At 36.8% G+C, this 16357-nt stretch overlaps 2 protein-coding genes across 2 annotated transcripts in view; one reads left to right on the forward strand and one right to left on the reverse strand.

Moving 5' to 3' along the window:
* The window catches only part of LOC125234411 (transient receptor potential cation channel trpm), a 448945-nt gene that overhangs the window by 284879 nt on the left and 147709 nt on the right, over positions 1-16357 (reverse strand).
* Positions 1801-7424, forward strand: LOC125234415 (allergen Tha p 1-like). The gene is made up of 3 exons (XM_048140646.1): positions 1801-1839; positions 6072-6268; positions 7228-7424. The coding sequence occupies exons 2-3, from the start codon at positions 6073-6075 to the stop codon at positions 7419-7421; spliced, it is 390 nt and encodes a 129-aa protein (XP_047996603.1). The 5' UTR covers positions 1801-1839; position 6072; the 3' UTR covers positions 7422-7424.

Consider the following 16357-nt stretch of genomic DNA (forward strand, 5'->3'; position numbering starts at 1 on the left):
GCGTTCGGAAGCTACGATGCTACAGACAGACATACACACACAGACAGACAGACAGACAGACAGACAAACAGACACACAGACAGACACGTCAAACTTATAACACCCCGTAGTTTTTGCGTCGGGGGTTAAAAAGGAAGTTTTTAAGAAGGTACTCAGTTCTAAATGAAAGATTAATAAAACTTGAAAATTGATAACTTCACAAAAATTTAAAAATATTCAGAATTTTTATTAGTCCTACGAATGTTTTCTGGTGATAACATACTGACTGCCTTCACTAAAATAATGGGTTCTGAGTTTGTTACAAAAAATATAAACACCTAACCTACAAGTTGTCTTAAAGAACTGTATGACTGCTAGTGCTAACCAAGCTACTAACCATTGATTGGGTCAAAAGGAGAGGTTAGTACTAGAATATGTATTTTCAAGCATAGCCACAGAATACATAATAGTACAAGTACAGAAGGCTCACTCCCTTTGATATTCACACAATGTCGCCATTCGCAAATTCATATACCTACATTAACAAACGGACCGCACGCGACCAGCCGACATTGAATTCACCATTGAATGGGCCGCGAACTTGCGGCCTAGGCTTGTGTCGTTCACGAACTATGAACTGTTAGGAATAAAATCCCATCAATGACCGAAATGAATGAATCTTTCCGTGGTCTGAGAATCGGTCTTTGCTCATTTAGTTCAGTATAGGATCGGCGAGCGCGAGCGGTTTGGATCTAGAACGAATGTGTGACTGCGCCGACCGAGAGCGAGAGCTACTTAGCAGAGCAACAAAAAAAGTCAAGTTTTCATATTAAACTTCGGTTACTTACAACCTTTCGGCCCGGTATGTTACTATCTGTGGACTATTCGTATAATTTTGACACTATTCGGTCCCATTCGTTCTGATCTTTCCGACCGCAGTGATCGCTGGTCTGGCTGAACTAAATGAGCAAAAAACCTAAAAGAGCGAACTAGTTCATGGGAGCGATTGAACGAGATCGGAGCGCTCCGATCAACGAACGAAACGGCACAAGCCTATTGCGGCCCCCGTCATGTAAATGTAGCGCAGCGATAGAATCGCGGAGTGAGCCGCCCCTGGCATAACGTGCTTTAGTTAGCCGGTAAAGGAGATTTTAGGCACAGTATAATAAAGAGTACTATCGTACGGTATGGCCACTCCCGCTCCCCGCTGAAAGCGCCGACCACCCCCTCTTGGTTACCTCACAGTTTCCGCCGGTCAAAAACGCGAACAGTCAACCTGTCACATCTCACTCATACAAGCATTGTACGCGTTCACCTACACGAGCTTAGAATGTGTGCCAGGAACGCGCATTTTTCATATATTTCATCGCCAGTGTCCGAGATGTGTTTTAGTTACTTTTCGCTCATGTTGTCTTGTATTATTTGTAAAACTGACATGACCTGTGATTACAAACATATGAAACAAACGCGAAAATGGGAGTAAGAGATATCAGTTCTTCGCGCTTGTCATCTCCACTACTGGTACAATATGATGCAAGTAACTAATCAAGTCAACTGTCTCCGAGTATCAATGACCTAAGCTATTAAACTCTGAAACAAAGAAAACTACAAGAAATCACCATATTGCGCCACCTGAAGTCAGCAATAGATCTCAGTCGTTATAAAACGCAATGATTATCAATTGAGATCACAGTTATCTTTGGTCTCTCGGATACATAGTTACTGTGAACAATCTTATCTTTTTATTAAGAATCTTGTCTTTTTATCTTATTTTTTTTTAATTGGTGCGTCGAGAGCTACAACTTTGGAGCACGGGGTCTTTTCAATTTTATTATTTTGAATATTATTTCATTGATCCAGGTAAGTAGTTTTATACTTATAATTCATTAGCTTGCTATTTTTGAAAATCAGGAAATTATCGTGCGCTACGTACGAATTTTATTGCAATTCAGACGAAGGATTGCAATGAAATATAGCGTGGAATAGTTTGATGACCTGTGTTTTTCTGTATACTTACCGATGATGATACTATATGCCTAATATTTTTCGTGTACGAATATGTCAGCAACTTACCTGCAAACAAAGATATTTTAATTAGTATTTATGCAATATTGTACTTAATAATGTTCGCTCGCTTGTGTAATGATGTGTTAAAATCAATAAAAAAAAATATTTATTGCATAAATACAAGATATTTTTTATTTACAATTCGTTGCAAAATCGCATTAGGAATAAATTTATGTGCGCGTTCACTGAACTCACGCGCTATTTACCTTTTTCTCTTAATACAGTACTTTAGTATATTTATCGTTTATAACAAGTACAGTATATCAAACGCAGTGTAAGTATCTGCCCAAACCTATCGACGCGGATTTGGCTCTACCCGACCATAAGGTCACGCTTGTTAGTATGAAAACGCTTATTGTACGCGTCGTCGCCGCTGAACACAGCCGTATGTACTCGTATCCGCTGAACGCATGATCACGCCAATGAGGAGGCACACTATGATTATGACAGATGGCGCCACCATATTAGTCCATACGTGAGAGCGAGAAGATTATATGTTTTTTCCCTCTCTCACATACACCGTGTTTCACTTAACACTAAAAACCTGAAAACTGTTCAGAATCGAGAGTAGAATCGATTGAGCTGTATCTTGATGGGGGTAATATTTTTTGTTTAATTTGTATTATTAGTTATTTTTTACGTGCCCATTCTATTGTATTCTTAATGCGACATTGTGTATATCGCATTGCTAGAGGTTGCTTACCTTTTTCAGTATTTAGGGGTATTAATACTGGCTGGTTACTTGGACGATACTTTTTCCGTTACGAGTTTGACGTTGTTTGTCAGTTTAATCTTAATGTTTATCATAAGTCATAACAAATTGAACTCGTACCTAATTACAACCTTGTCATTTTGAATGTTGGGTTTAAATTTGCTTACCGCGATTACCTGTCCAATTTGAAGTTTACTGTGACAAAGCTTTAAAGTGTTTTAGAGTGACATCTTAGCTGTCTATTGGTCAACCTTATGTAGTTGCAGTAACGTACACAAATAAATAGTTTTAAGGTGTATGATGGTAATTAGCAATTATTTTATTGAGCGTAGAGTTAAAAACACCAAGAGTTAAAAGTCGAGTAGAGCTGTACAGAGAATTAAAAATTAAATTAAAAAAAAGTAAACATCAGATTTAAATACGAATACTCTAGATGAGTTTAAAAAAATAAAAATCAGTTGGGGTGTCTTAGGTTTTGAGTGGTACCGGAAACATGTTGTATAAATGACAGCGACATGCCTAGACACTTGCACAGGCGTTGCCTGGCGAAACAAAAATAAATGTATGTGTGCCTCCTCATTCCGCGTCGATATGTTTGGGGAGATCCTAAAATAGAAAAAAAATACAAAGAGCATACATTTGCGTTTACCAACTAAAAAAATACATATTCATTTTAAACGTCTTAAAAATTCATCATAATTAAGTAAGTAGCTCAAACTTAGCCTTTTTTTAAGGCAATCATGAACAGGTACGTGATATAATAAGAATCATAACGTCAATTTCATCGGTGTATTTTTATAGAACGCCTTTTTACGGGCATTTTCAGAATTTGGGACCCCCAATTAGCGTAAGTTGTTAACAAAAATTAACTCACTGTCAGTTTTGTGACGCAGTCGCAGTCTACGCACTGTGATTGCACATTTTACTTTGACAGTAACTCTCTATCTATAATACTTGATTCTGATGACTTCGTTCATAATTATCCATGTAATTTTGAAGCTCAAAACACAATTTAATATCGATCAAAATGAGCCATTGTTATCAGTAGGTCTTGGACACAGGTTGAAGGTAGGCACGCGATTCTGAGAACAATTGATAAAAATTTTCCCTGACATTTATTGAGATCAGGTTATTAACAATCAAGTACTTAGTTTCGTGCATTGTAAATAGTCATTGTTTTTTTTGTGTCGTAATGGTTCAATTGTCGTGCTAATGATGAAATGTAACTAAGGAAAATATTTCAAAAGGTGAAACAGCAATAAGTCCATCCAGGAAATTTTGTTACATTCGACAAAACACTCTCAGCAGGCGATTTTCAGGAGAAACTGTAACGCGGGTCTGGCAGACAAATGAAATCCAAAACCCTTGTTCCTCGTAGATAACCAAAAATAATTCTTCCTAGCTAACTGGGTTATGAAATAGGTTTTTTTTTACCACCCAATATTTTTTGCAGTTTTCTACGAAGAATTTTTTTTTCTTCTTTGCTTACCCGGTTATGAAATGGGATTTTTTTTCCTCGTAGAAAACCATTATTTTTTGCAATTTTCTATAAAGATTGTTTTTTCTTCTTGGCTCACCCGGTTTTGAAATGGGATTTTTTTCCACAAAAACCATTATTCCATCCCCTCCAAGCTTAAAATAGAAACCTGTAAAAAATAATGGTCATCTACGAGGAAAAAAAATCTTATTTCATAACCGGGTAAACAAAGAAGAATAAACATTCTTCGTAGAAAACTGCAAAAAAGAATAGTTTTCTACGAAGAAATAAAACATTCTCTTTCATAACCCAGTTAGCTAGGAAGAATTATTTTTCCTCATACAAAACCAGTTATCAAATATATCTACGAGGCACTGATTTAAACTTTCACGATTATTACACATAATTATTTTTAAAAACCGGGACTTAATCGCGTATAACTACATATTAAACTGACCTCCAACGTTTCAAGGACGGCGTTGTCCCCGTGGTCTCGGAGAAGACTGGCTTGAAATGACATCAACACCTTCTGACAGCCGCGCGAGTTTTTCGAACTACCTGCACTTGGTTTTGATTATCAACTTGAACTGTTTGCGCACTAGGGATGTTACTCTGTCGACATACAACACTGACGATATTCGATTTAACGACTGTCGATATTATTTTCGGCTTACACTTATTAATGACAGGATTCCATGTGGATGTGTCAGTTTAATATGTAGTTATACGCGATTAAGTCCCGGTTTTTAAAAATAATTATATCTACGAGGACCAAGGGTTCCAAAACTATTCTTTTGAATCTATGGAAAAAAGGGAAAAAAGGTCAAATTAGCTCTAGGTCAAGCCCCTCATAAAGCCTGACCAGACACAAATGACTACGCGCCACGTTGCGGAATTTCATTAGAACTATTTTCTCCATATTATACTGAACTGTCACCCGATACACCAGAATGACAGCTCCCTCGTGACAATAGTCATATATACTTCGTTTTTTTTAGCATTAGAGAGACCTGTCAAGAACGAGATATAAGGTTTTTTATCGGGCACATTCTGCGGATCGAACAGTGAATACGAGTTAATAAATATCTCTTATTTATTATCATGTTTTATAACACATACATTACTCAGCGTTGTGAACAGATAAGAAACATAACTTTGATTAATTTATATTGTAAGATGGAAAGCTAAGAATTTTAAAAAATTGTGTGTGCAATTTTTCATGGAAAGGTTGTACATTAAAAAACCTAAAGAGGCAGAGTTCTCTCACTATGCTCTATTTTTAAACAGAAGAACATAAGTTCCGAGAAATCAGTGGTATCGGCCGAAATCGAAGAAGGAATTTTTACGACCACTGCTTCTTCGTTTACCCGTTTGACAGATAATTCTAATCTTAAAAGAAACGGAGTATAAGTATTTCAGGTCGGGGGACCGATTTTTGAATGTCGAACGCATGAATTCGCCGTTCGAAAGTCATAGCAATACCACACCTCGGACACTGGCGATCAAATATATGAAAGAGACGCGTTCCTAGCACACAGTCTAAGCTCGTGTAGGTGAACGCGTACTATGCTTGTATGAGTGAAATATGACAGGTCGACTGTTCGCGTTTTTGACAGGCGGTAACTGTGAGATAACCGAGAGGGGGTGGGCGGCACTTTCAGCGGGGAGCGGGAGTGGCCATACTGTACGATAGTACTCTTTATTATACTGTGGCATTACGTCGTTTTCCACAGACTTTCGAACGGAGAATTCATGCGTTCGAGATTCAAAAATCGGTCCCAAGCAGGCTTCACATTTTGATTTGCTCAATTTTACTCAAAATAGCTTTTTTTGCAGAATGAAGTCCCTCATCTTTACTATCGCCGTCCTTTTCACACTAGTATTGGGAGAGATATCGGAGAATGAGAAGTATACAGAAAAGTACGACTCCTTGGACATCGACGCCATTATCGGGAATAAGAGGCTGATGGCCGCATACGTCAGGTGTGTGCTGGAGAAGGGCAAATGCACGCCAGAGGGCAAGCTTCTTAAAGGTAAGCTTTAAAAAAGTTTTTTTTTTTTTTTTTCATTTTGACACACTTCTTTTGTTTCAAGTCTCCCACCGGGTCATGTTTCCCGAAGTTCCCCTACGCACCTCTTACACTTCTGGTGTTTCGGATGTCCATTGGCAGTGATCGCTTACCATCAGGCGACCTGACGTCTGCTCGTTTGCGTCTATACCATACAAAAAATATATTTCTATTCTATAGGGCAATTTATTCATTTTTTAAAAAAAGGGGGAGCACGTTTTTATGCACGCATGAAAAAAGCAAATCCACAGAAAAATATTCAGTTTAAATCAATTCGATGAATATTATAATTGCGATAATTTATCTGTCTGCCTGTCTAATTGATACTTCTACACTTATTTAAACCTTATAATTAATTTAATTCAATTTCAAACACTGGACTTGCAAATCGAGTAATGGTACCCTTTGTATTTTTTCACCACACCATACAGCTGGTAAAGGCTTTACTTGCTATTCGAAAACAGATAGCGAAATTGCATTTTATCCACAAGAATTCAAAGCAGGTTCATACAAATTTTAACTTGATGTCTTAAGCTGGCTGGTAGAATTTGCCTATAAATGATAATTTTGAATCATAAATATTGAATAAATTGATGGATTTGATTTAGTTTGATGTTTTATAGTCAGTATTTTGTTCGTGTTGGTGTGGTGAAAAAATGTGTGTTTCACTAGGTGGAAAAGTTTGTTTTACCTTCGTGTCAACGCTCAAGATTCCACTTTTTGAAATCTTTGGCTTGCTTAGATATCAATATTGGCACGTGCATTAAACAACTGTGTCCCCTTGTAAAACAAATAATTACTCTTTCACCCGTGAATAAGAAACGGCCAAGAGTATATCCCGCGTTGCTCAATGCTCAATGTAGAGTTCCGTTCGTTATCCATTCCTCGCAATAAGCTGCATTCATAATATATATAATTTCCAGCACACATCACCGACGCCCTACAAACCGGCTGCTCCAAATGCACCATCGCACAGAAAGGAGCCATGCGCAAAGTGATCCACCACCTCATCAAGGAGAACCCTGGAGCGTGGGAGGCGCTACTCGACAAATATGACCCTGAGAAGGTCTATGTGGAGAAGTACCATCATCAGCTAAACTCTGTGTTAGAGGAATAGGTCCACAAGTGATAGCTTTTATAGACGTGATATAGTTTTAGTTTTAGTGTAAAATAGTGTTTCATGATGTTTTTTAAGTGTTTTTTAAGTTCAAACTAACATAAGCATTCATCCTTAAGCTTAACAATATCAAACTAACATTTTATCCTCTGAAGTCTGAAACCAGCTATTTAAAAGGATATTAAAATAGACCTTTTTTAAAAATCCGTACGATGAAGTAGTAAGGTGCATTAGGGTAATTCCGAATGACAGAAATGATCTGGTAATAATCTGGAATCTTGATGTGATGGAAATAATGGTGATTTTCAATGTATGTTAATTTTAATGTGTTTTTGTACAATAAAGAGCTACTACTACTAAGTACTACATTTTCGTGCGACTTTCGAAATTAGACGACTTTCGGAATTACCCTCATGCAACTTACCTGATTCAGTGATTTTTTACCTGTTTAGTGATTTTTTTACCAAACCACATTGACTTAATTACGGATAGTGTGTAAGGCTATTAGGCCTTTTGTGTTCGACTCTTTTCTAAGTGTGTCCTAATCTTTTTAACTAGTGTTTTTATCTTACTGCAAATCGAACGTTTTTACTACAAGCTTAAATTTAGGTACTTTCACCTGTCCCATCGTCTGTCTGTAATCAAATCATGCAAGTCAAATTTAACCCACTTCCCGGTTTTCGATTCTGAAATTTTGCACTCATATGTAAATCACGTATCACGTGACAATACAATAATATAGTATGGAGCTGATCTGATGATGGAGCAGAAAGTTGGTCATAGGAACTCGGCAACGATATGTCGTATCTGATAATAGGTATGAAATATCTGGAGGCCGATTTTTGAGTCTCACTGTCACTAAAAATACCGGTTGAAAACGGTGAATTGCCTACTATTTTCAGTGACAATTTTCTGAATTCGAACGCCGTGAGATTCAAAAATCGGCCCCCTGATAGCGATTGTACAGAGTCAAAATTTAAGAACACGTAGTGTTTGTATTTTGAGTGATAACGATGTCAGAATGTCAAATGTTTTGCTCGGGTTTGCTACTTCGGCAGTTGATGAAGTATTCAATGCAGTAGAAAAAGACATCAAGGCAAATGTTTAAAATTCGAAAAACCTTAGACATAATCTGAATACAATACAATACAATATTTCTTCCTATCCTTCTTATATCCCACGTTATGTTATGTGGGGTCGGTACAACATGTCTTTCTCTTCCATTCTTCTTCTATGTTTCATCGTCTTAGCAATCACTTTCCTTCTACACGGTGTATCATGAGGAAACCAAATGATTTTACCTAGATACGTATTTCTGAGGGCAATTTAAAGATAAAATGTTATATTACTTCTAGCAAATTTTTATCTATACACCGTGTTTTCTTTGTTTTCCGTTAAATTCGACATGTCGTTAGCTTCGTTATGAGGAACCACCTTGTATAGGTATCACTTTTATTTAAATTCGCGAAACAATTTTTTTCATCGTTTTCATACATAATAAATGAATTAATTAGTGTGAGAGATCCTTAAGAATAATATTCAAGTTAGTGTCAAGTAATTGACGGCACATGTCAAAACAGATATCATTGGGAAGTGGTAAAGGCTGTCATACACGTGTTCAGTGATTATTTTTATTTTTTAATAACTCGATAACCGTAAGAGTTAAGACGCTAGTTTCTTAGAGAAATTAATTGTATTTGATCTAAAGAACCATCTCTTAAAGTTAATGAATTCAATAAAAACACGGTGTATACAATCTAATAAAAGTAACAACCCCTTGCAGCTTCGTTAAATTTGCAAATGCGGAAGTTGTGGAAAGTTTTTAAATAGTCGTAAGCAAACCAGCATGCAGTAGCCTATGGCACTCTCCATCCCTTCAACTATCTCCACTTAAAAAATCACGTCAGTTCGTCGCTCCGTTTTGTCGTGAAAGACGAACAAACAAAAAGACACACACTTTCCCGTTTATAATATTAGTATGGATTAGAATGTTTTGCAAATGTTCAGACAGCAAATCTGTAAAGTGGACCATGGTCAGTTAGGGACCATTTAGGCGGTACGAGAACTCGCATACGAGTTTTATGACATTGCGGTATTTGAAGGCTGTGCAAAATTGTATGTAACCTCTACTAGACTTATATTGACCGGGATATAGACCGTGATTACCTTTTTGATTTTTGTCGAGCTCCCGATATTTCGACGCAGTTGCATGCATCATGATCACGGAAAACTGACGAAGGCGGGTGGATGTTAAAGTTGCATAGACAGCGCGCGATCTACCCTCCTTCTATGCAACTTTAACATCCACCCGCCTTCGTCAGTTTTCCGTGATCATGATGCATGCAACTGCGTCGAAACATCGGGAGCTCGACAAAAATCAAAAAGGTAATCACGGTCTATATCCCGGTCAATATAAGTCTAATGAAAATAACCGTGAATCATTCAAAACTCTTATTGTAACCTCTACTGCCCGCAATGTAACTAAAATCGCATGCGAGTTCGCACGCTGTCTCAGGCCTTAGGGGCCGGGTATAAATATTGAACACGATTAATAATATATCATTTATTTGTCAATATCTTTCGTCTCATGTCTTGTCTTTTTCACTTTTATACTTTCCTTCTTATTAATTCTCAAGTAGCGTATAATAAATGTAACGATAAAACCTTACCTAATTACGAAAACAGTAACAATTCTTGTTTTTACTTTCTTATACATTTTTTCTTTTCATACTAATGACACCAAGATACGTAAGTATAAGACAAATCACAGATTTTTTGTTATTATTAATTAGTAGATACTAGTTTTAAGAAATTATCTACGTATTGTGTTATATGAACAGTGATCGGATACGGGGGTGCCATTTCGCGGGATCTCGGTGCGTAAACTTAATATGGATATAGCTTTTAGCCAAAATTACCCATTTACAAAAAAAAATGACCATAAATAATTACATGTTTTTATTGATGTTTTATTTTAAAATTGTACTATTGTACCTTTTAAATGTTAAAGGTAATTTTGAATAAGCGGTGTGACAAAATATTGTATTATTATATCGTCTTAATTTAGATCAATAATATTTACTGTGCAAAAATAATATCAGTCCCGTAATCCCAAGTAATCCCAAGTCGTATCCACGCTATGATCAATGTTTGAGGTCATTCACCCGAAATGGCACACCCTAATCCGATCACTGGATGAACAAATGGCTGTATTTGTATGTTTTTATATTTTTAATTGTAAATATTTGTTTTGATAATAATTTGTAATTTAGCATCATTACACTAAACTAAACGTTTTACCAATAAAGTTAATGCGCATTAAAAACATTTTGTTTAAATTGTATACATTATAATAATATAACATCCACGTCGATAGGTTTGGAGAGGCCTTTAGTCCGTTTTCACATTATCCGATCTGATATCGGATGTCGGAAGGATTTCAATGCAAAAAATCCAAGATGGCGGGACCTACATCCGATATCGGATCGGATAATGTGAAAACGCACTTAGAGTATGGTACAGTGAAGTGCAAAATTGCATGGAGAAATTATGAATGAATTCATTGATAAATTCGCCATGCACTTTTGCAGCTGATAGTACCTAGAAACTTCAACGCCACAATATTTTTTCAAAAGTCTGTTATATTTGTGCGACTTATAAAGGGCCCCAAGGGTTCAACTTGAGGTTCCAAAACTCTGTTTATTGCCGGTTTATAACACTTGTTAATGCTGTTAACCATTTATAGGCATCCTGAGAGAATATAGTAAAAACAAGCTGTAAATATAGGGTGTAACCAAATCAGTCACGGATATTTTAAGGGACGTTAATTAACATCAAAACAATTAACTTTTACTAGAAATCAAAACAAAATTTTCATATGATTTTTTTGTTTTCATTTCCTTAACAAAAAAATATTTTAATTTATTTTCTAAATAACCATCCCCTATAATGTAATTGCCTGTCAAGATGTTTAACACTGTCTCTCATGTCACGTTATCAGTATCTAGAGAGATCTCCTTTTTTATTATTTTTCCTACTCCCGAACTCTTATTCGTCATTTACAGGGTCGTACATAGATCTTTAAAACCCTACATAAAAGTCTATTCCCCAAAGCCAGCGTCCGCCAGCTTTCCGCGCATGCGTGCAGTATCGAAAAAACTGAAAACGCATTGTTTGGCTCTGAAACCATGGCAACGCATTGTTATAACGATACTGCGCGCGTGCGAGGGAAGGCTTTGGGCAGCTGAGCTAAAAGTGCAAACCTTTGCGTCAAAATAAAGGAAACAGTGTGAATATCACGAAAGTTATTCAATAAAACTATTCAAAACTATGTAAGTGCATGGTCGTAGAAAAAGTATTGTATGCAACGGTGTTTAACTGAGTCAAAAAATACTCGTGGCGTCTTAATAATAATTTTCGGCTTCGCCTCAAATTGTTACCCACGCCACTCGTCTTTTTTGACCTCCTTTATACGCCTGTTGCATAAAATACTATTATTAACAGGGTGTTTTAACATGGCATACTTGTTTCCTAGTTTTTTCCAAAAAAGCATAACAAAACCTGTGATCTTTCATACATAAATATACTCCAGGAGCGAAGTACTATCAGCCCTAAGAATATCCGTGACTAATTTAGTAACACCTTATATAGCTAAAATGGGACTGGGCATGTCTGCCGTATGCATCCACAGAGGTGGGCTAAAGTAGCCACAGTATGGATGCCGCAAGACGGGCGATCCGGCAGGCCCAGGCGGAGATGGCGGGATGACCTGGACGTATATCTCAACGACTGGCCGGAGATCGCCCAGAACCGGGACGAGTGGAAATCAAAGGGCCTTTGCCCAGCAGTGGGACGTGGGACACAATGTAGGCTCGTTATAATAATAAATAAATAAAATATAGCCGGAGTAATATATCACTGGTCTTAATCGAACCCAAAGGTAGTCATTGCCCGCTTAAATTTAATACGCAAAAGTTTTCTGCAAATATTTCTGAACGTTTGACGATCAGAAACATAGGTTGTCTGTTATGTTGATCTAAACCCAGTGGCCTAAATATTACCAATAAAGTTACTAATGTAAGTACTAAATATTCATTAAATAAAATTATATATCATATATAACAGGAATATCGACGAAAAGTTCATTACCTTTAAATTGTTACAAGCATAGATTGTAACCAAACGGTCAAATCGGTAGATCGTTCAAGCCAGCACCTTCCATACAATCGCTTAAAAAAGTAATCTATTTTTTTTTAATCATGAAACGACGCCGAAAATACCCTTAAATGGATTAGTATTTGTTACACCCTGTATAGAATGAAATTTGTTACACCCTGTTTTGACGACCGGTCTGGCGCAGTCGGTAGTGACCCTGCCTGCTACGCCGCGGTCCCGGGTTCGAATCCCGGTAAGGGCATTTATTAGTGTGATGAGCACAGATAGCTGTTCCTGAGTCATGGATGTTTTCTATGTATATAAGTATTTATATATTATATATATCGATGTCTGAGTACCCACAACACAAGCCTTCTTGAGCTTACCGTGGGCCTCAGTCAATCTGTGTAAGAATGTCCTATAATATTTATTATTTATTTATTATTATTTATAGAATAGTTTATTACCCAGAAATTTCAAACATTTACCCACAAAGAGCTAAATAAAAGCCATTTAAAAAACCTTGCAATTATGTCCCAACACCCACTTGTCACAAACATGCCTACTAGTCCTTCACAAACTACAATACCACGCATTCTTTACAACCCTTATACTCGTTAAAATAAGGTCGAGAATATAGTTAAACAACCTTCATTTTGCTGACTGTATACTTAATTATGCAGCACACTCTGCAAACTTTTTAATTTTATAATTAGCCGTGAGTACAGTTTACAACACAGCTGTGAATACATACAGACAAAGTGCCGTATACAGAACTTTATTGCCTGTACATTAAGGTGTGTATACATATTTTTGACACTTTGTATTCACAGCTGTGTTGTTGACTGTACCGCAGTATTCACTTCCACTCAAAAATAAGCATTAACTCCACAAGATTAAAGCAGATTTTTCAAGCGAAGTGAACATTTTAAATACAGGGTGGACACGCGAAGGTATATGAACATGGACACTGCACGGTATGCCAGTTTTAGTACACTGGCGAGGGTCAGAAAAGACCTATGTATCGCACGAAGCGATGTGCTTATGCTGTATTACAGTGGCGAGCAATTCAGCATGATTGATGCTTTTAAAATAGCTTTGAGCTGTAAAAAATTGTGAGCGAATATTTTATTTAGAAACTGCAGGCGATTATCGTTGGTTTTGGGTCATGCCGTTATTTTGCAGAAATTAAAGTTGAGTGTTTACATTTTAGAATGATATCGTTGATTTCATAATTACTGATACTTCATAATTTGAAAAATTTCAGTCATTATAGATATTTTTTTCATAAAGTGTATCCGTAGCTTAGCCTACGCTACTGCATAGACGATAAGCGTAGCGTTTCATGTGCTACTGCTACGTCATTCTAATAGTTGTCAAATTTTTATAAAACTATGTTATAAGTTAATATGAATCTCTTAGAAATTTCAGCTATATTAACAACAATTTAGATACCAATAAAACATTACTATTCATAAAAAAACCGGCCAAGAGCGTGTCGGGCCACGCTCAGTGTAGGGTTCCGTAGTTTTCTCAAAAACTACTGAACCTATCAAGTTCAAAACAATTTTCCTAGAAAGTCTTTATAAAGTTCTACTTTTGTGATTTTTTCATATTTTTTAAACATATGGTTCAAAAGTTAGAGGGGGGGACGCACTTTTTTTTCCTTTAGGAGCGATTATTTCCGAAAACATTAATATTATCAAAAAACGATCTTAGTAAACCCTTATTCATTTTTAAATACCTATCCAACAATATATCACATGTTGGGGTTGGAATGAAAAAAAATATCAGCCCCCACTTTACATGTAGGGGGGGTACCCTAATAAAACATTTTTTTCCATTTTTTATTTTTGCACTTTGTTGGCGTGATTGATATACATATTGGTACCAAATTTCAGCTTTCTAGTGCTAACGGTTACTAAGATTATCCGCGGACGGACGGACGGACGGACGGACGGACGGACAGACAGACATGGCGAAACTATAAGGATTCCTAGTTGACTACGGAACCCTAATAAAAAACCGGGTGGCACTTTAAACTCATCTGAGTTTTGCTAACAGTACTTTTAGCTTCATTTATATGTTTAAAAAAAAGTGACACTTTTATCAATTTTGACTGGAAAGTTTGTTTTCTCAGGGCGTTATCACGTACGTCAGACAACAGTGGAACTAACTTCAGTCAACCGTGTGATAATTCAGATTCCGTGTACGAAGTTAAAGACGCTTTGATGGTACCATACTCATCATAGACATTTTCGTAGACCCCGCTTTCCTTCTATAGACTTTCGGCCCGGCCACGACATTACTCGACTTTAGGTGTCAACGATGTCTCGTCTGCGAGAAATGTAATATTAAAATAGTTTACAACTTATAATACAAGCAGAAGGGATAAAAAACCTACACTTAACAAAATCTAACTTTCTGTTTGAACCAAAGAGTACGTAGGCGCTGTTTTAACCAAAAAACTTGTTGAAGGAACATGAAAACTGGTTGTTTTTTCTCTCAGTGTAATAGCTCTCTTTATTAGGTATACTGTGGTAACAGTACAGAGTATAGACGTTAGACACAGTATAATAAAGAGTACTATCGTACAGTATGGCCACTCCCGATCGCTGAAAGTGCTGTCCACCCCCTCTCGGTTACCGCCAGTCAAAAACGCGAACAGTCGACCTGTGTCCTATTTCACTCATACGAGCTTAGAATGTGTGCCAGGAACGCGCCTCTTTCATATATTTGATCGCCAGTGTCCGAGGTGAGGTGTGGTATAAATCAGGCAAGTGATCTGTAAAGCTTGTCTACCAGTTACCGAAAACCCCTGAACTCCTGAAATTTCTTTTATCCCGTATGAAAACAGCAAGCTACTTAAGTTCTTGTTAAACTGGTCAACGGAAGAATGCTCCAAGACATGTGAGCAATAGCAGTAATTAGTTCTGGCATTTTATTTGTTAAAAGTTAAAGTAAATCGTTAACGTTTAAGAATTCGAAGTAAGCTATTAATTAGACATAACTAATAGTACATTACGATACATGTGCGTAAAAAGGGAAGTTCGAAACGAGTGACGATAAATTAAAACACGATCGAAGGGAGTGTAAAACAAATCGACACGAGTTACGAATTTCCTTTTCGCACGTGTATCGTACGACATTTTTCAGTAAAGATGGCCTTCCGAAGTTTCGAGCTGATATTATTTTTCTAAGCTGATTTGAGTTCCCACTGCTAAACGGCGTCACAACGGAGTAAAAATAGTATTTTTCTAAGCTTATTTGAATGTCCCACTGCTAAACGGCGTCACAACGGAGTAAAAATAGTATTTTTCTGAGCGTATTTGAGTGTCCCACTGCTAAACGGCGTCACAACGGAGTAAAAATAGTATTTTTCTAAGCTTATTTGAATGTCTCACTGCTAAACGGCGTCACAACGGAGTAAAAATAGTATTTTTCTAAGCTTATTTGAATGTCCCACTGCTAAACGGCGTCACAATGGAGTAAAAATAGTATTTTTCTGAGCTTATTTGAGTGTCCCACTGCTAAACGGCGTCACAACGGAGTAAAAATAGTATTTTTCTAAGCTTATTTGAATGTCTCACTGCTAAACGGCGTCACAACGGAGTAAAAATAGTATTTTTCTAAGCTTATTTGAATGTCTCACTGCTAAACGGCGTCACAACGGAATAAAAATAGTATTTTTCTAAGCTTATTTGACTGTCCCACTGCTAAACGGCGTCACAACGGAGTAAAAATAGTATTTTTCTAAGCTTATTTGAATGTCTCACTGCTAA

Source organism: Leguminivora glycinivorella, chromosome 16 (genome assembly GCF_023078275.1).
Source record: "Leguminivora glycinivorella isolate SPB_JAAS2020 chromosome 16, LegGlyc_1.1, whole genome shotgun sequence".
Classification (NCBI taxonomy): Eukaryota; Metazoa; Arthropoda; class Insecta; order Lepidoptera; family Tortricidae; genus Leguminivora; species Leguminivora glycinivorella.

Bases quoted from the DNA above. Each gene is read 5' to 3' on its own strand.
- LOC125234415 (XM_048140646.1), top strand. From the start codon at position 6,073: ATGAAGTCCCTCATCTTTACTATCGCCGTCCTTTTCACACTAGTATTG. The intron at 6,269-7,227 runs GTAAGCTTTAAA...TATAATTTCCAG, and splicing joins AGAGGGCAAGCTTCTTAAAG to CACACATCACCGACGCCCTA.